We start from the raw sequence: 20983 nt of genomic DNA on the forward strand, positions 1-20983 counted from the left end.
AGGTCATTGACCTTCCTGCCACACTGGGGCCCAGTCCTCCTGGTCACACTCCCCGAGCTCACGGCCGCCGCCGCCGCCTCGTCCCAGGCAGCACTGGCTGCTCTGTGGCTCACCCTCCAGGATCCTCGGGGGAACAGGACATCCCTCCTGGCCTCCACCGCATTTAGGAGCCTCCACAGGTCTGCATCCCCGAATCTTGGGGCTGGTCTCCTCGGCGCCATGGCCGCAAGCTGAGTGGGGTTGGCAGAGTAAGTGCTGCTCAACCTTGTTAGCGGGGGGGGGAGTTAGCAAATCAGCTGGCGAGACATCATTTAAATTTTTTTTTCGAGTACTCCGTTATTTTTTTCAAATTAAGGGGCAAATTAGCGTGGCCAATCCACTTAGCCGACACATCTTTGGGTTATGGGGGTGAAACCCACGCAAACACGGGGAGAATGTGTAAACTCCACACGGACAGTGACCCCGGGCCGGGATCGAACCCGGGTCCTCAGCACCGTAAGGCAGCAGTGCTAACCACTGCGCCACCGTGCCACCCTGCGAGACATCATTTGTGGCGAGAAGCCTGTGGGGCCTTGTTAAGTGGACTGATTAGCTTTGAATAGCGTTCTGGACCGAGCACCTGGGAGCCCCGCTCACTGACACACTTCGAAATCTTGCCGAAGAATTTGTGCAGGCCTTCCAGATCCAGCAAAACCAGTTGGAAAAGTCTTCACACATCATAAATTGCGAGTACATCTGTTTGGGGAAAAAAACATGAATTCAAATGGCATCTTTCACATCCTCACGCATTCACCAATTGCTTCGCAACCAAAAATCTGCTACTGAAGTGAAGTCTTTGCTGTTTTATTAATAAAGAAGACAGTTAATTTACACCAAGCTGGGGTTCCACAAAAAAACATCAAAATGAATGAGCAGTTAATCTACTTCTTGGTTAATGTGCCATTTGAAAGATGACCCCCTCGGTAAAGTGCTAATCTAGATTATGGCCTGGATGTCCACAATAATGGAGAGCCTTGCCATCATTGGAAAAATGGCAGAAGAGGCCAAATATCTGAAGTCCATCCCCCAAACACAGCATCTACTATTTTTGTGCGGCCGTTAATGGGCCCGGGTCAGGATTTGAGCACTTGTTTTTCACATAGGCGGCTGCCCCTACAAAACAACTGCCTCTACTCGCATCTGATTTCCATTAGCCTAGAGTGGGTAACACGATGTGTGCAGATTATACCTGGTAGGTACAGGTCTAAACTTTGCGGAGTTCTTTGGAAAGACTGGGTATTCTTTTGGACGACCCATTGAATATGGTCCCGGGACACCTTTGGGAGAGGTCAAGTGCCCCTTTGGGAAGTCAGGAACCCCTTGGGGAAGATGAGGTGCCCTTAATGGCAGGCATGAATGTGCATAAAAACTGCATAAACGCATTAACTGACAAGCTCATTGGAACTGTAAAATATGTCAAATTGAATTGTCAGAAGCAACTGTGTGTCAAAATCAACTGCCAAAGGCAACTGTCAAGCTGCCAAGGCATTTAAAACTCCTGCCCTTTAAATCATTCAGGAGGGCAATGTCTTGGAAAAAATGTGTTGTGTTTAAAACAATAATTGCTTGCTATTTCACTCTGTTGACATAAACCTGAAGGCTACCGTCACTGAGCCACGTGACTGATTTCACAACCTTCCATTATCAATAGTCGGGTGTCTTCTATTTCACAGTTTGAGTGACACTACCAAGTGGTTCTAGATTATTTGATGTAGGACCATGAATTCCAATGTTTTGTTTGATAAGGGATTAAGTGCTTGAATGAGAGATGGAGTTGAAGGAACATGAATGCAGTGAATGAGTTTTTATGAATTGGAGTTTTATTTAAATAAAGTCTGCAATAGGCACATAGAACATTATTTTCATTATTCTCAGCATGGGTCCTGGGGTCTGTCCTTTTAGTGGATACTGGGTGAGTGGCATGGTAGGTCTCAGGAAAAAGTATGATGGGTGGGGGTCATGGGTTGGCATGATTTTTTTCATAAATTGGCACGGGGATATAAAGAGCCCTGGGGGCTTGGTAGAGGGTAGGGATTGGCATGGAGGGTATGAGGGGCAATGGGGTGCGGGAGTGTGAAGGGTGCGAGTTGGTCAACTGTTTTTTGTCTTTTCTTAAATCTTGGGCCGGAGCACAGAGACGGGTATTCAGCCAAGTTTGCCTTCACACCCAACAGCCTCTGCATCCATTCTGGGGAATGTGGTGTCAATTCCCAGAGAACGCCCCTCATTAGGAGCAAAAATCCACCCCTATGTATTCACATCTCTGGGTCTGGGTTCAAAGATATTTTGAGGACCCCAATCCCAGGAAAGATTAAATTCAGTCATGCCATTCTAATGGGAGGTTGAATATCAGTAAATGGCAGTGCTTCTGTTGTGAACGTGCAAAGATCAGATTTTAACTGAATCGTGAACTCGTACGCTGTACCACATGACTGAAGATCTTGGCATCTGTGGTAATGCATGTTTTATACACCCGCTCAAGCACTTTCTTATCAGAGCTTTACTGTACTCTGCATACAGCTGAGCTTTCCCAATGCCCCTCAAACTAGTTTTACTGTTTTGATTATAATGTGTACTTCCCCATTCCTTCTACTATGGGGACACCAGCTTTGGGCAGGTGTCAATCCTTATTCCACCTTGAATGGCAGCCTCTTCCACTTATTGTGGGGAGCATTCTAGGGGACAGCTAAGGACCTGACCATCTCAATGTTGGTTGGGCCTAACCACTAAACTCAAGTGATCACGCCGGCTCAACTCTGGCTGCCAGTTCCAACTCTGTGGGGACGTGAAGCTCCCCATATGGTGTAAATAGGGAGGAACCCGATGGAACATATGCCAATCATCCAGCCTCTGCCTAGAACTGATGCAATACCAAGCACAAAAGGCACACAGCCATGCCACCATGGAGATCTGCTCCATGCTTCAGGGATGCTGACCTCACCAGGCTGCTGGACGCCGTGGAAGCGAGATGGGACATCCTGTTCCCCTGAGGGGGTTGGAGGATCAGCCACAGGGCCACCAATGCCGCCACGGAGGGAGTGGCACCGGCCGTCACATCGGGCAACGTGACCAGGGGGACCTCTGTCAAGTGCAGGAAGAAGTCCAACGACCTCCACCGGGGTGAGGGATGGGGGTGGCCAATGGGGGGAGCGGGGTGATCGGGGGGGGCGGGGTGGATATGGTGGCGGTACGAGGGGGTGGAAGGTGGGGAGAGGGGGTGCGATGATGGACAAAGTCCCATCCTATGAGAAACATGTGCGGATGAGGGCCTCCCTGGCCATCAGGGCAGGCCATTGCCGGCGCTGCCTGCCCTCCTTCCCCCGGCTACTCCCGCGGGTCCTCCCGGGCTGGTCTTCCGGCCCCCCCCTCACTCTCCTCAGACAAGGGCAAATGTCCCTCCTCCTCCTCCAGCCCGTCGCTCCGATGCTGTGCCAGGTTGTGGAGGGCATAGCAGACCACCAGAAAGCGGGAGACCCTATGGGGGGTGTACTGCAGTGAACCACTAGAGAGGTTCAGGCATCGGAACAGGACTTTGAGCAGTTCGATGCACCGCTCAATTACAGTACGGGTAGCAACGTGGGCCTCGTTTTAGCGGGTCTCCACCTCGGCTTCCGTACTGGCGTCACCAGCCAGGACTTCAGCGGGTATCTCTTGTTCCTCCAAGAGCCAACCTGTTACCCTGGGGTTGTCCTCGAAGACGCCAGGAATCTCCGGGCATCCCACGATGTAGCTGTTGAGCACACTCCCTGGCAAGCATACACACACATGCATATTCCAGAGGTAGTGGTCGCACACAAGCTGGACATTCAGGGAGTGGAACCCTTTCCTGTTAATGAATGGAGCTCCCTGATGCCCCAGTGCGGGCAAGGCTACATGCGTGCCATAAATTACCCCCTGGACCTGGGGCATCCTGGCACTGGCAGTGAATCCTGCTGCCCGGGCATCTTAATGGGATTGGTCCAGCTCGAAGTTAATATAGTCAGCTGCCCCAGCATACAGGGGACATCCGTGACCTCAGGATGCACTTGCTGTAGGTTGTGAAATGCCCGAGCCCTGGAATGAACCGGTAGCATAAACGTTCTTGGCGGGGCAGCACGGTGGCGCAGTGGGTTAGCCCTACACCCTCACACCGCCGAGGTCCCTGGTTCAATCCCGGCTCTGGGTCACTGTCCGTGTGGAGTTTGCCTTGAGCCTGCATCACGCGGCTGCCGCCTTCTCCGGCATCAATCCGCCTGGACTGCCACCCGCACCGTGAGGGCTGCCGCTGCGGGGTTGACAACATCATCCATATTGTTAATCCTGTAAGGAATTGGCGAGGCGAGAGACCGACCATCAGTTAGCGCTTCCACCCCGGGACCCTCAAAACTCCTGAGCCCGCCCCACCCTTGCGTGCCTCACCTTCTCTCATAGTGCCATCCGATGAGCCTCTTGTTCTGGGGGACACCCCATTGTTCTGTGGCCCCCCCAGCGGCCCCAGCAGCAGAGCCACCATCAGTGGAAAGGTGCCCAATGTGTGTGCAGGAAAGTATGTGCGTGAACATTAGTGTGTGCATATTGGTAAGAGTGTGCATGCATAGAGTATATGCATGAATGACTGCACATGTATGCCTGTTAGAGTACGCGTACATGAGAACGAGCAGCAAAAACCATGGAAAAGGTCACACCGAAATGGGGCACAGCGGAGGAAGGAGAATGAACCCCACCCCTACTCCAGCACTGGTAAATTGCCAGGGGACCAGGACACAGAAGCGAGAGGGGCCACAGCAGACAAGCACACAGATGCCAGACAAAAAAGGCAGCACTGCCAATGGTGCAAAAACGACCACCCCCCACACAGTGGAGTTGCATCAGTGGAAAGCCACTTGGTGAGTCAACCACCAACAAGCAGAAAAGGCAGCAGCAAACAGCAAACAAACTCCCCCGTACAGAAGCCTCCAGGCATTTGCAGCTCAGCAGCAGAAGCAGCAAACACAACCTGCAGCTGGGATGTGCTCACATAACTAACAATGCCAATTTGTATCAGCAATAGCCTTCGGCTGTGCAGCCAAAGGCTGCTCACAGTCAGAGGGGGTTAAAGTGACCTGCACCATATTACCATAAGCAGGGCTCTGTCCAGGAGGTGTTTGGTGGGACACAGGCAGCAGCTACAGTTGCCCCTATTATGGGTACACACAATCTGGGGGATGGTCTGAAGGAATCGCAGGCGCCGAGTCCCTCACCCTCTCGGCCGTGGGGCCGATGTTGCAAAGTCCCCCAATCAAGTCCCCCCCTTCCCGCCCCCCCCGGGGACTCCCCCACCCCCGAGGACTAGGGCAGCAGCTCCAGTGCCCTTGGACTGCATGTCCAATTTCGAAAATGGCTGCTCACCTCCTCCGACATCCACAGCAGCCATTGTGCTAGCTTCCCGTCGCTAAATGGCACCCGCATGATCGCTCGCTGGGGAGCCGGTTAGATCCTGGGGGGCCATTAGATAGGGCGTCCATCTCGTTAATGAGATGGAGATTGTCCACAATTGGTGATAATTGGTTCCTCGCCACGTCTGGGCGGGATCCGGAACCCGCCAACGGGAGCTGGTCAGTTAGATTGCTAACCGATCAGCGCCTGGCGCGGATCCCGATTTCGACCTCTCACGCGATGTAACCGCGTGCACAGATCTGCGGCAGGCACAATGTGGCCGTTGCATCATGCTCTTTGTATCTGTTTAGTCCCAAGCAGAGCCATAGTGGTGTGGATTCAATTTGTACTGGTACACAGAACTACAGAACCTTAATGTTCAATTAACAGATGCGCTGACCCTACATACATAGCAAGTTAGCCCCATTGTAGTATGTGTGAAAAGTTTGTACAAAACAGTTTGTGTTGAGTCAGTACAGCTGGTTTCAGTATGTTTTCTTGCCCCACAGGTCTTGTTGATTTGGTCCGTAATTTATTCATCGAAACCACGGCCATCTACTTCGAAATGGATGATAAAAATGGCTTGAAGACCACTAGCAATCTGTTGTTAGCTCTAATTGATATTTTACACAATATACTGAACCACACATCAAACGTTGTTCGCTCTGCTTTGCAGGTAAGATGAGGCTCAGAGTGGCCATTTTGTTTCTGGATTTCTATTGACACAAGGTCTAGTTTGTGTTTTTCTCCCCTTCAGTAGTTTGTTTTGTTCTTTTCTTCGGTCTTCTTAGAAAATATGGTGGGTAGGCACTCTTCTCCTGGCCCGTTAGCCATGGGCAAGCGAGAGCAACGCCGAGTGTATCTTACCTTTTGCTTGTCTTTCATTGCTGTGAGGCAGGACAAGATAGGCCTTGTGTTCTCTATCTTCCTCAGAATTCCAGGATAGAATCAAAGTTAAAAGCTAACAGGAAGAGCTAGGAGTTCGAGGAGAGAAGAACTTTCTTTAAAATCAAACATCTAGGCCAAATTACCTGTAAGAATTGTCTTGGCAACAAAGAACACAAATAAATATTTAGCATCAAAACACAAATAAATCACTGGAGTCAGAGAAAGTCCCAGAGGATTGGAAAATCGCTGTTGTAACCCCCCTGTTCAAGAAGGGAACAAGGAAAAAGATGGAAAATTATTGGCCAATTAGCCTAACCTCGGTTGTTGGCAAGATTCTAGAATCCATTGTTAAGTATGAGATTTCTAAATTCTTGGAAGTGCAGGGTCGGATTAGGACAAAGCAGCATGGATTTAGTAAGGGGAGGTCGTGCCTGACAAACCTGTTAGAGTTCTTTGAAGAGATAACAAATAGGTTAGACCAAGGAGAGCCAATGGATGTTATCTATCTTGACTTCCAAAAGGCCTTTGATAAGGTGCCTCACGGGAGACTGCTGAGTAAAATAAGGGCCCATGGTATTCGAGGCAAGGTACTAACATGGATTGACGATTGGCTGTCAGGCAGAAGGCAGAGAGTTGGGATAAAAGGTTCTTTTTCGGAATGGCAACCAGTGACGAGTGGTGTCCTGCAGGGTTCAGTGTTGGGGCCACAGCTGTTCTCTTTATATATTAACGATCTAGATGACGGGACTGGGGGCATTCTGGCTACGTTTGCCGATGATACAAAGATAGGTGGAGGGCAGGTAGTATGGAGGAGGTGGGGAGGCTGCAGAAAGATTTAGACAGTTTAGGAGAGTGGTCCAAGAAATGGCTGATGAAATTCAACGTGGGCAAGTGCGAGGTCTGGCACTTTGGAAAAAAGAATAGAGGCATGGACTATTTTCTAAACGGTGACAAAATTCATAATCCTGAAGTGCAAAGGGACTTGGGAGTCCTAGTCCAGGACTCTCTTTTTAAAAAAATATTTTATTGAAAATTTTTGGTCAACCAACACAGTACATTGTGCATCCTTTACACAATATTATAACAACACAAATAACAATGACCTATTTTATAAACAGAAAATGAATAAATAATAAATAACAAAAATGAAAACTAACCCTAATTGGCAACTGCCTTATCACAAGTAACACTCCAAAAATATAATTTAACAGTCCAATATATAATTATCCGTAGCAACGACCTATACATATTATACACTATATATTAACAACCCTGAGAGTCCTTATGGTTCCTCCTCCCTCCCCCCCCCCCCCCACCCCCCCCCCCCCACATGACCAAAACGTATGGGTATGATTCGCTGGGCTTCTCGAGCACCTCGCACACCTATCCTCCACCCCAAAAAATTTACTGAGCCGTGCTCCAGTCATATGCGCCCTGTGTAATACCTTAAACTGAATCAGGCTTAGCCTGGCACACGAGGACGACGAGTTTACCCTGCTTAGGGCATCTGCCCACAGCCCCTCCTCGATTTCCTCCCCCAGCTCTTCTTCCCATTTCCCTTTTAGTTCATCGACCATAGTCTCCCCTTCGTCCCTCATTTCCCTATATATATCTGACACCTTACCATCCCCCACCCATGTCTTTGAGATCACTCTGTCCTGCACCTCTTGTGTCGGGAGCTGCGGGAATTCCCTCACCTGTTGCCTCGCAAAAGCCCTCAGTTGCATATACCTGAATGCATTCCCTTGGGGCAACCCATATTTCTCGGTCAGCGCTCCCAGACTTGCGAACTTCCCATCCACAAACTGATCTTTCAGTTGCGTTATTCCTGCTCTTTGCCACATTCCATATCCCCCATCCATTCCCCCCGGGGCAAACCTATGGTTGTTTCTTATCGGGGACCCCCCCAAGGCTTCAGTCTTTCCCCTATGCCGTCTCCACTGTCCCCAAATCTTCAGTGTAGCCACCACCACCGGGCTTGTGATGTAGTTCCTCGGTGAGAACGGCAATGGGGCTGTCACCATAGCCTGTAGGCTAGTCCCCCTACAGGACGCCCTCTCTAATCTCTTCCACGCCGCTCCCTCCTCCTCTCCCATCCACTTACTCGCCATTGAAATATTAGCGGCCCAATGATACTTACTTAGGCTCGGTAGTGCCAGCCCCACCCTATCCCTGCTACGCTGTAAGAATCCCTTCCTCACTCTCGGGGTCTTCCCGGCCCACACAAAACCCATGATGCTCTTTTCAATCCTTTTAAAAAAAGCCTTCGTGATCACCACCGGGAGGCACTGAAACACAAAGAGGAATCTCGGGAGGATCACCATCTTAACCGCCTGCACCCTCCCTGCCAGTGACAGGGATACCATATCCCATCTCTTGAAATCCTCCTCCATTTGTTCCACCAACCGCGTTAAATTTAACCTATGCAATGTGCCCCAATTCCTGGCTATCTGGATCCCCAGGTAACGAAAGTCCCTTGTTACCTTCCTCAACGGTAGGTCCTCTATTTCTCTACTCTGCTCCCCTGGATGCACCACAAACAACTCACTTTTCCCCATGTTCAATTTATACCCTGAAAAATCCCCAAATTCCCCAAGTATCCGCATTATTTCTGGCATCCCCTCCGCCGGGTCTGCCACATATAGTAACAAATCGTCCGCATACAAAGATACCCGGTGTTCTTCTCCTCCTCTAAGTACTCCCCTCCACTTCTTGGAACCCCTCAACGCTATCGCCAGGGGCTCAATCGCCAGTGCAAACAATAATGGGGACAGAGGGCATCCCTGCCTTGTCCCTCTATGGAGCCGAAAATATGCAGATCCCCGTCCATTCGTGACCACGCTCGCCATCGGGGCCCTATACAACAGCTGCACCCATCTAACATACCCCTCTCCAAAACCAAATCTCCTCAACACCTCCCACAAATAATCCCACGCCACTCTATCAAATGCTTTCTCGGCATCCATCGCCACTACTATCTCCGTATCCCCCTCTGGTGGGGGCATCATCATTACCCCTAACAGCCTCCGTATATTCGTGTTCAGCTGTCTCCCCTTCACAAACCCAGTTTGGTCCTCGTGGACCACCCCCGGGACACATTCCTCTATTCTCATTGCCACTACCTTGGCCAGGATCTTGGCATCTACATTTAGGAGAGAAATAGGTCTATAGGACCCGCATTGTAGCGGGTCCTTTTCCTTCTTTAAGAGAAGCGATATCGTTGCTTCAGACATAGTTGGGGGCAGTTGTCCCCTTTCCTTTGCCTCATTAAAGGTCCTCGTCAATACCGGGGCGAGCAAGTCCACATATTTTCTATAGAATTCGACTGGGAATCCATCCGGTCCCGGGGCCTTTCCCGCCTGCATGCTCCTAATTCCTTTCACCACTTCTTCTACCTCGATCTGTGCTCCCAGTCCCACCCTTTACTGCTCTTCCACCTTGGGAAATTCCAGCCGATCCAAAAAGCCCATCATTCTCTCCCTCCCATCCGGGAGTTGAGCTTCATATAATTTTTTATAAAATGTCTTGAACACTCCATTCACTCTCTCCGCTCCCCGCTCCATCTCTCCTTCCTCATCCCTCACTCCCCCTATTTCCCTCGCTGCTCCCCTTTTCCTCAATTGGTGTGCCAGCAACCTGCTCGCCTTCTCCCCATATTCGTACTGTACACCCTGTGCCTTCCTCCATTGTGCCTCTGCAGTGCCCGTAGTCAGCAAGTCAAATTCTACATGTAGCCTTTGCCTTTCCCTGTACAGTCCCTCCTCCGGTGCTTCCGCATATTGTCTGTCCACCCTCAAAAGTTCTTGCAGCAACCGCTCCCGTTCCTTACTCTCCTGCTTCCCTTTATGTGCCCTTATTGATATCAGCTCCCCTCTAACCACCGCCTTCGGCGCCTCCCAGACCACTCCCACCTGGACCTCCCCATTATCATTGAGTTCCAAGTACTTTTCAATGCACCCCCTCACCCTTAGACACACCCCCTCATCTGCCATTAGTCCCATGTCCATTCTCCAGGGTGGGCGCCCTCCTGTTTCCTCCCCTATCTCCAAGTCTACCCAGTGTGGAGCGTGATCCGAAATGGCTATAGCCGTATACTCCGTTCCCCTCACCTTCGGGATCAACGCCCTTCCCAGCACAAAAAAGTCTATTCGCGAGTAGACTTTATGGACATAGGAGAAAAACGAGAACTCCTTACTCCTAGGTCTGCTAAATCTCCACGGGTCTACACCTCCCATCTGCTCCATAAAATCTTTAAGTACCTTGGCTGCTGCCGGCCTCCTTCCAGTCCTGGACTTCGACCTATCCAGCCCTGGTTCCAACACCGTATTAAAATCTCCCCCCATTATCAGCTTTCCCATCTCTAGGTCCGGAATGCGTCCTAGCATCCGCCTCATAAAATTGGCATCATCCCAGTTCGGGGCATATACGTTTACCAAAACCACCGTCTCCCCCTGTAGTTTGCCACTCACCATCACGTATCTGCCCCCGTTATCCGCCACTATAGTCTTTGCCTCGAACATTACCCGCTTCCCCACTAATATAGCCACCCCCCTGTTTTTCGCATCTAGCCCCGAATGGAACACCTGCCCCACCCATCCTTTGCGTAGCCTAACCTGGTCTATCAGTTTCAGGTGCGTTTACTGTAACATAACCACATCTGCCTTAAGTTTCTTAAGGTGTGCGAGTACCCGTGCCCTCTTTATTGGCCCGTTCAGCTCCTCTCACGTTCCACGTGATCAGCCGGGTTGGGGGACTTCCTACCCCCCCCCCCCTTGTCGATTAGCCATCCCCTTTTTCCAGCTCCTCACCCGGTTCCCACGCAGCTGTATCTCCCCCAGGCGGTGCCCCCCCGCCCATCCCCTCCCATACCAGCTCCCCCCTCTCCCCAGCAGCAGCAACCCAGTAATTCCCCCCTCCCACCCCCCCGCTAGATTCCCCCGCTAGCGTAATTACTCCCCCCATGTTGCTCCCAGAAGTCAGCAAACTCTGGCCGACCTCGGCTTCCCCCCGTGACCTCGGCTCGCACCGTGCGACGCCCCCTCCTTCCTGCTTCTCTATTCCCGCCATGATTATCATAGCGCGGGAACCAAGCCCGCGCTTCTCCCTTGGCCCCGCCCCCAATGGCCAACGCCCCATCTCCTCCACCTCCCCTCCTCCCCCCATCATCACCTGTGGAAGAGAGAAAAGTTACCACATCGCAGGATTAGTACATAAAACTCCTCTTTCCCCCATTTTTTAACCCCCTCTTCGCCCCCCACATTCACCCCACCACTTTGTTCAAACGTTCTTTTTAATAACCCGCTCATTCCAGTTTTTCTTCCACAATAAAAGTCCACGCTTCATCCGCCGTCTCAAAGTAGTGGTGCCTTCCTCGATATGTGACCCACAGTCTTGCCGGTTGCAGCATTCCAAATTTTATCTTCTTTTTATGAAGCACCGCCTTGGCCCGATTAAAGCTCGCCCTCCTTCTCGCCAGCTCCGCACTCCAATCTTGATAAACGCGGATCACCGTGTTCTCCCATTTACTGCTCCGAGTTTTCTTTGCCCATCTAAGGACCATTTCTCTATCCTTAAAACGGAGGAATCTCACCACTATGGCTCTGGGAATTTCTCCTGCTCTCGGTCCTCGCGCCATCACTCGGTATGCTCCCTCCACCTCCAACGGACCCGCCGGGGCCTCCGCTCCCATTAACGAGTGCAGCATCGTGCTCACATATGCCCCGACGTCCACTCCCTCCACACCTTCTGGAAGACCAAGAATCCTCAGGTTGTTCCTCCTTGCATTGTTCTCCAGTGCCTCCAACCTTTCCACACATCGTTTCTGATGTGCCTCATGCATCTCCCACCACCAGGCCCTGTATGTCGTCCTCATTCTCGGCTGCCTTTGCCTTCACGACCCGAAGCTCCCGCTCCTGGGTCTTTTGTTCCTCCTTTAGCCCTTCGATCGCCTGTAGTATCGGGGCCAACAGCTCTTTCTTCATTTCCTTTTTGAGCTCTTCCACACAGCATTTCAAGAACTCTTGTTGTTCAGGGCCCCATGTTAAACTGCCACCTTCCGACGCCATCTTGGTTTTTGCTTGCCTTCCTTGCCGCTGTTCTAAAGGATCCACTGCAATCCGGACACTTTCTCCTTTTTTCATCCGTATCCAGGGGGGATTCCCTTCTGGTTTACCGCACAGTGTTTTTAGCCGTCAAAATTGCCGTTGGGGCTCCTATCAAGAGCCCAAAAGTCCGTTTCACCAGGAGCTGCCGAAACGTGCGACTCAGCTGGTCATCGCCGCACCCGGAAGTCAGTCCAGGACTCTCTAAAGGTAAACTTGCAGGTTGAGTCCGTAATTAAGAAAGCAAATGCAATGTTGTCATTCATCTCAAGAGGCTTGGAATATAAAAGCCGGGATGTACTTCTGAAGCTTTATAAAGAATTAGTTAGGCCCCATTTGGAATACTGTGAGCAATTTTGGGCCCCACACCTCAGGAAGGACATACTGGCACTGGAGCGGGTCCAGCGGAGATTCACACGGATGATCCCAGGAATGGTAGGCCTAACATATGATGAACGTCTGAGGATCCTGGGATTATATTCATTGGAGTTTAGGAGGTTGAGGGGAGATCTAATAGAAACTTACAAGATAATGAATGGCTTAGATAGGGTGGACGTAGGGAAGTTATTTCCATTGGGCAGCACGGTACCATAGTGGTTAGCACAATTGCTTCACAGCTCCAGGGTCCCAGGTTCGATTCCCGGCTTGGGTCGCTGTCTGTGCGGAGTCTGCACGTTCTCCCCGTGTGTGCATGGGTTTCCTCCGGGTGCTCCGGTTTCCTCCCACAGTCCAAAGATGTGCGGGTTAGGTGGATTGGCCATGCTAAAATTGCCCTTAGTGTCCAAAATTGCCCTTAGTGTTGGGTGGGGTTACTGGTTTATGGGGATAGGGTGGGGGTATGGGATTGGGTAGGGTGCTCTTTCCAAGAACTGGTGCAGACTCGATGGGCCAAATGGCCTCCTTCTGCATTGTAAATTCTATGATTAGCAGGGGAGACTAGGACCCGGGGGCACAGCCTTAGAATAAAAGGGAGTCACTTTAGAACAGAGATGAGGAGAAATTTCTTCAGCCAGAGAGTGGTGGGTCTGTGGAATTCATTGCCACAGAGGGCAGTGTAGGCCGGGACGTTGAGTGTCTTTAAGACAGAAGTTGATAAATTCTTGATTTCTCGAGGAATTAAGGGCAATGGAGAGAGAGCGGGTAAATGGAGTTGAAATCAGCCATGATTGAATGGTGGAGTGGACTCGATGGGCCGAATGGCCTTACTTCCGCTCCTATGTCTTATGGTCTAAATATTTGGCATCAAAACACAAATAAATATTTGGCATTTTTGATGTCCAAGATTTCTTTGTGATGGTCCATCTGTACCACTATGGAGAAAATATTGATTGATTGATTAACTGACTTTTTGGATGACGGGATTGTACTATGAGGAGTGATCGAGCAGAATGAGCCTACATATCTTTGGGGTTTAAAAGAATGAAAGATGAGCTCATTTTAAAAACACATTATCGGGCTTGCAAGATATCCTGAGGCTGGCTAGGAATAGTGGCAAGACAGCACAACAAGCTGAAGATTTATCTCAGGAAAAGCCTGGTGTCGATATCGAAATAAAAACCAAAGCAAAAAAATAAATTAAGTAGATATTCTCACAGAAAACAGAGAACCTGGCACTTTATGTAAATTTTTTTTTTTATTAAATATTTTATTGAAAATTTTTGGTCAACCAACACAGTACATTGTGCATCCTTTACACAATATTATAACAACACAAATAACAATGACCTATTTTATAAACAAAAAATGAATAAATAATAAATAACAAAAATGAAAACTAGCCCTAATTGGCAACTGCCTTGTCACAAGTAACACTCTCCAAAAATATAATTTAAAGTCCAATATATAATTATCTGTAGCAACGACCTATACATATTATATAGTATATATTAACAACCATGAGAGTCCTTCTGGTTCCTCCTCCCCCCCCGCCCCCCTCTCCCGATCCTGGGCTGCTGCTGCTGCCTTCTTTTTCCCATTCCGTCTATCTTTCTGCGAGGTATTCGACGAACGGTTGCCACCGCCTGGTGAACCCTTGAGCCGACCCCCTTAGGACGAACTTAATCCGCTCTAGCTTTATAAACCCCGCCATGTCATTTATCCAGGTCTCCACCCCCGGGGGCTTGGCTTCTTTCCACATTAGCAATATCCTGCGCCGGGCTACTAGGGACGCAAAGGCCAAAACATCGGCCTCTCTCGCCTCCTGCACTCCCGGCTCTTGTGCAACCCCAAATATAGCCAACCCCCCAGCTTGGTTCGACCTGGACTCCTACTACTTTTGAAAGCACCTTTGTCACCCCCATCCAAAACCCCTGTAGTGCCGGGCATGACCAAAACATATGGGTATGATTCGCTGGGCTTCTCGAGCACCTCGCACACCTATCCTCCACCCCAAAAAATTTACTGAGCCGTGCTCCAGTCATATGTGCCCTGTGTAATACCTTAAACTGAATCAGGCTTAGCCTGGCACACGAGGACGACGAGTTTACCCTGCTTAGGGCATCTGCCCACAGCCGCTCCTCGATCTCCTCCCCCAGCTCTTCTTCCCATTTCCCTTTTAGTTCATCTACCATAGTCTCCCCTTCGTCCCTCATTTCCCTATATATATCTGACACCTTACCATCCCCCACCCATGTCTTTGAGATCACTCTGTCCTGCACCTCTTGTGTCGGGAGCTGCGGGAATTCCCTCACCTGTTGCCTCGCAAAAGCCCTCAGTTGCATATACCTGAATGCATTCCCTTGGGGCAACCCATATTTCTCGGTCAGCGCTCCCAGACTCGCGAACTTCCCATCCACAAACAGATCGTTCAGTTGCGTTATTCCTGCTCTTTGCCACATTCCATATCCCCCATCCATTCCCCCCGGGGCAAACCTATGGATGTTTCTTATCGGGGACCCCCCCAAGGCTCCAGTCTTTCCCCTATGCCGTCTCCACTGTCCCCAAATCTTCAGTGTAGCCACCACCACCGGGCTTGTGGTGTAGTTCCTCGGTGAGAACGGCAATGGGGCTGTCACCATAGCCTGTAGGCTAGTCCCCCTACAGGACGCCCTCTCTAATCTCTTCTACGCCGCTCCCTCCTCCTCTCCCATCCACTTACTCACCATTGAAATATTTGCGGCCCAATAATACTCACTTAGGCTCGGTAGTGCCAGCCCCCCCCTAGCCCTGCTACGCTGTAAGAATCCCTTCCTCACTCTCGGGGTCTTCCCGGCCCACACAAAACCCATGATGCTCTTTTCAATCCTTTTAAAAAAAGCCTTCATGATCACCACCGGGAGGCACTGAAACACAAAGAGGAATCTCGGGAGGACCACCATCTTAACCGCCTGCACCCTCCCTGCCATTGACAGGGATACCATATCCCATCTCTTGAAATCCTCCTCCATCTGTTCCACCAACCGCATTAAATTTAACCTATGCAATGTGCCCCAATTCTTAGCTATCTGGATCCCCAGGTAACGAAAGTCTCTTGTTACCTTCCTCAACGGTAGGTCCTCTATTTCTCTACTCTGCTCCCCTGGATGCACCACAAACAACTCACTTTTCCCCATGTTCAATTTATACCCTGAAAAATCCCCAAACTCCCCAAGTATCCGCATTATTTCTGGCATCCCCTCCGCCGGGTCCGCCACGTATAGTAGCAAATCGTCCGCATACAAAGATACCCGGTGCTCTTCTCCTCCCCTAAGTACTCCCCTCCACTTCTTGGAACCCCTCAACGCTATCGCCAGGGGCTCAATCGCCATTGCAAACAATAATGGGGACAGAGGGCATCCCTGCCTTGTCCCTCTATGGAGCCGAAAATATGCAGATCCCCGTCCATTCGTGACCACGCTCGCCACTGGGGCCCTATACAACAGCTGCACCCATCTAACATACCCCTCTCCAAAACCAAATCTCCTCAACACCTCCCACAAATAATCCCACTCCACTCTATCAAATGCTTTCTCGGCATCCATCGCCACTACTATCTCCGTTTCTCCCTCTGGTGGGGCCATCATCATTACCCCTAACAACCTCCGTATATTCGTGTTCAGCTGTCTCCCCTTCACAAACCCAGTTTGGTCCTCGTGGACCACCCCCGGGACACATTCCTCTATTCTCATTGCCATTACCTTGGCCAGGACCTTGGCATCTACATTTAGGAGGGAAATAGGTCTATAGGACCCGCATTGTAGCGGGTCCTTTTCCTTCTTTAAGAGAAGCGATATCGGTGCTTCAGACATAGTTGGGGGCAGTTGTCCCCTTTGCATTGCCTCATTAAAGGTCCTCGTCAGTACCGGGGCGAGCAAGTCCACATATTTTCTATAGAATTCGACTGGGAATCCATCCGGTCCCGGGGCCTTTCCCGCCTGCATGCTCCTAATTCCTTTCACCACTTCTTCTACCTCGATCTGTGCTCCCAGTCCCACCCTTTCCTGCTCTTCCACCTTGGGAAATTCCAGCCGATCCAAGAAGCCCATCATTCTCTCCCTCCCATCCGGGGGTTGAGCTTCATATAATTTTTTATAAAATGTCTTGAACACTCCATTCACTCTCTCCGCTCCCCGCTCCATCTCTCCTTCCTCATCCCTCACTCCCCCTATTTCACTCGCTGCTCCCCTTTTCCTCAATTGGTGTGCCAGCAACCTGCTCGCCTTCTCCCCATATTCGTACTGTACACCCTGTGCCTTCCTCCATTGTGCCTCTGCAGTGCCTGTAGTCAGCAAGTCAAATTCTACATGTAGCCTTTGCCTTTCCCTGTACAGTCCCTCCTCCGGTGCTTCCGCATATTGTCTGTCCACCCTCAAAAGTTCTTGCAGCAACCGCTCCCGTTCCTTACTCTCCTGCTTCCTTTATGTGCCCTTATTGATATCAGCTCCCCTCTAACCACCGCCTTCGGCGCCTCCCAGACCACTCCCACCTGGACCTCCCCATTATCATTGAGTTCCAAGTACTTTTCAATGCACCCCCTCACCCTTAGACACACCCCCTCATCTGCCATTAGTCCCATGTCCATTCTCCAGGGTGGGCGCCCTCCTGTTTCCTCCCCTATCTCCAAGTCCACCCAGTGTGGAGCGTGATCCGAAATGGCTATAGCCGTATACTCCGTTCCCCTCACCTTCGGGATCAATGCCCTACCCAGCACAAAAAAGTCTATTCGCGAGTAGACTTTATGGACATAGGAGAAAAACGAGAACTCCTTACTCCTAGGTCTGCTAAATCTCCACGGGTCTACACCTCCCATCTGCTCCATAAAATCTTTAAGTACCTTGGCTGCTGCCGGCCTCCTTCCAGTCCTGGACTTCGACCTATCCAGCCCTGGTTCCAACACCGTATTAAAATCTCCCCCCCATTATCAGCTTTCCCATCTCTAGGTCCGGAATGCGTCCTAGCATCCGCCTCATAAAATTGGCATCATCCCAGTTCGGGGCATATACGTTTACCAAAACCACCGTCTCCCCCTCTAGTTTGCCACTCACCATCACGTATCTGCCCCCGTTATCCGACACTATCGTCTTTGCCTCGAACATTACCCGCTTCCCCACTAATATAGCCACCCCCCTGTTTTTCGCATCTAGCCCCAAATGGAACACCTGCCCCACCCATCCTTTGCGTAGCCTAACCTGGTCTATCAGTTTCAGGTGCGTTTCCTGTAACATAACCACATCTGCCTTAAGTTTCTTATTAGCCATCACCTTTTTCCAGCTCCTCACCCGGTTCCCACGCAGCTGTATCTCCCCCAGGCGGTGCCCCCCCGCCCATCCTCTCCCATACCAGCTCCCCGCTCTCCCCAGCAGCAGCAACCCAGTAATTCCCCCCTCCCACCCCCCCCCCGCTGGATCCCCCGCTAGCGTAATTACTCCCCCCATGTTGCTCCCAGAAGTCAGCAAACTCTGGCTGACCTCGGCTTCCCCCCGTGACCTCGGCTCGCACCGTGCGACGCCCCCTCCTTCCTGCTTCTCTATTCCCGCCATGATTATCATAGCGCGGGAACCAAGCCCGCGCTTCTCCCTTGGCCCCGCCCCCAATGGCCAACGCCCCATCTCCTCCTCCTCCCCCCATCACCACCTGTGGGAGAGAGAAAAGTTACCACATCGCAGGATTAGTACATAAAACCCCTCTTTGCCCCCCACATTCGCCCCACCACTTTGTTCGAACGTTCTTTTTAATAACCCGCTCATTCCAGTTTTTCTTCCACAATAAAAGTCCACGCTTCATCCGCCGTCTCAAAGTAGTGGTGCCTCCCTCGATATGTGACCCACAGTCTTGCCGGTTGCAGCATTCCAAATTTTATCTTCTTTTTATGAAGCACCGCCTTGGCCCGATTAAAGCTCGCCCTCCTTCTCGCCACCTCCGCACTCCAGTCTTGATAAACGCGGATCACCGCGTTCTCCCATTTACTGCTCCGAGTTTTCTTCGCCCATCTAAGGACCATTTCTCTATCCTTAAAACGGAGGAATCTCACCACTATGGCTCTGGGAATTTCTCCTGCTCTCGGTCCTCGCGCCATCACTCGGTATGCTCCCTCCACCTCCAACGGACCCGCCGGGGCCTCCGCTCCCATTAACGAGTGCAGCATCGTGCTCACATATGCCCCGACGTCCGCTCCCTCCACACCTTCAGGAAGACGAAGAATCCTCAGGTTGTTCCTCCTTGCGTTGTTTTCCAGTGCCTCCAACCTTTCCACACGTCGTTTCTGATGTGCCTCCTGCGTCTCCGTCTTCACCACCAGGCCCTGTATATCGTCCTCATTCTCGGCTGCCTTTGCCTTCACGACCCGAAGCTCCCGCTCCTGGGTCTTTTGTTCCTCCTTTAGCCCTTCGATCGCCTGTAGTATCGGGGCCAACAGCTCTTTCTTCATTTCCTTTTTGAGCTCTTCCACACAGCATTTCAAGAACTCTTGTTGTTCAGGGCCCCATGTTAAACTGCCACCTTCCGACGCCATCTTGGTTTTTGCTTGCCTTCCTTGCCGCTGTTCTAAAGGATCCACTGCAATCTGGCCACTCTCTCCTCCTTTTTCCATCCGTATCCAGGGGGGATTCCCTTCTGGTTTACCGCACAGTGTTTTTAGCCGTCAAAATTGCCGTTGGGGCTCCTATCAAGAGCCCAAAAGTCCGTTTCACAGGGAGCTGCCGAAACGTGCGACTCAGGTGGTCATCGCCGCACCCGGAAGTCCACTTTATGTAAATTGATGCTAACACAAAATTTGTACAGGATGGTGTCCAATAATCATTCCACATCTCTAACCGTGAACTCAGAATCTCCAGCCCTGCGTCAAAAATAACGGACATCAGAATCATTGCAGGAAGAAAAGTCAGGAGAATCACTCATCCTCTTAAGCCAAATGCTTGCAATCTAGTTCATATTAATTAGGCACAATAAAGGGGGAGGGGGGGCTGAGAGGGGTGGGGTGGGAAGATGTGTACCCAGTAATAATGCAGCTTTAAAGGGTGTATTGTTGTCATTATCTGAGAAAGCTGTACCGTCACACATTCCTCAGGCAGTAACTTTCCAGCTGTGAAAAGTGACCCTGTCGTATTCCAATTGCATGTTGGCTTCGAGCAGAAAGTTGCACCCAGGAGCAGAGGATGTGTGAATGACTCACAATACTCAGTTTTTCTCTCCCTTCAGAATTGCAATCGTTAGAAATTAACGCATAAAAATACAAGTTACTAGTCTAGCAACTATTTAATGCAAATGCAGTGGCAGCCCCCATGGGGATTGTTTCAATCTCTCATAATAACAGCTGTAAATGGTTGCGATTTGCCATTTGCACTATCTCTTCTCTTTTACCGAATTCACGGTGGGAACCCCATTAGGAGATTGAAGGTCAATATTTCTGTTTCATTCTTTATCAGGTGAAATGGTTGCATTCAGCCACTTGTGCAGTTCTACTGCAGCACGGGGAACATGATTAGCAGAAGCGGAAATCAGACAACTGCACTTACAATGGTCGATTGGATCGCTGCTAAGTATGGCAAAGGCAGCCTTCTGGGTGTATCTATTTAAACTACTGCAATCCCAGATTAGCAGTGTTCGGTTACAGACCCACTGGCTGCAGCAGTCACTTGCATATATTTAACTGGGACATAATGGACTGAAATTTTCACAGGTTTTCTTTCTGCAGTGATTCAATTTTTTCTTAATTAGCACACTATTCTTCTTCTTCTATCAAATAAAATCCTGGTGTGTAATGCATTTTCAGTGTGTACATTCCCACTGAAGGACCAATACGATATAAAGGATACAGAGCAGCGGTGGGTTACCAATACCTGTTCAGTCCGCCCCACTCGCAGTTAACATAGATGCAAATCAGTTGCATTGAATCATAGAATGGCTACAGCACAGAAGGAGACCATTCGGCTTATTGACAGCTTTCTGCAAGTGCAGTCCATTCCTAATCCAATTCCTGTATCTCTTTAATTTTTGTTTTTTTTTGAGTTCCTATCTAATTCGTTTTAGAATTTGTCTCCCCCTTTAGGCAGTGCACTCGCTGGGTAAAAACATTTTTCTCGCGTCACTTTAGTTCTTTTGTTAATCACCTCAAATCGGTTCCTCTGGTTCCAAATTTCTTTGCC

General features: G+C 50.3%; 1 protein-coding gene across 5 annotated transcripts in view; it reads left to right on the forward strand.

The window, feature by feature from the left end:
• ulk4 (unc-51 like kinase 4) overlaps positions 1-20983 on the forward strand; it is a 633709-nt gene that overhangs the window by 518323 nt on the left and 94403 nt on the right. For all 5 annotated transcript variants that reach the window (XM_072510060.1, XM_072510064.1, XM_072510062.1 and 2 more), the window contains one exon: positions 5943-6109. In XM_072510060.1, the coding sequence (XP_072366161.1) occupies positions 5943-6109 (167 nt within the window). The remainder of the gene's footprint in view (positions 1-5942; positions 6110-20983) is intronic.

Source organism: Scyliorhinus torazame, chromosome 6 (genome assembly GCF_047496885.1).
Source record: "Scyliorhinus torazame isolate Kashiwa2021f chromosome 6, sScyTor2.1, whole genome shotgun sequence".
Lineage (NCBI taxonomy): Eukaryota > Metazoa > Chordata > Chondrichthyes > Carcharhiniformes > Scyliorhinidae > Scyliorhinus > Scyliorhinus torazame.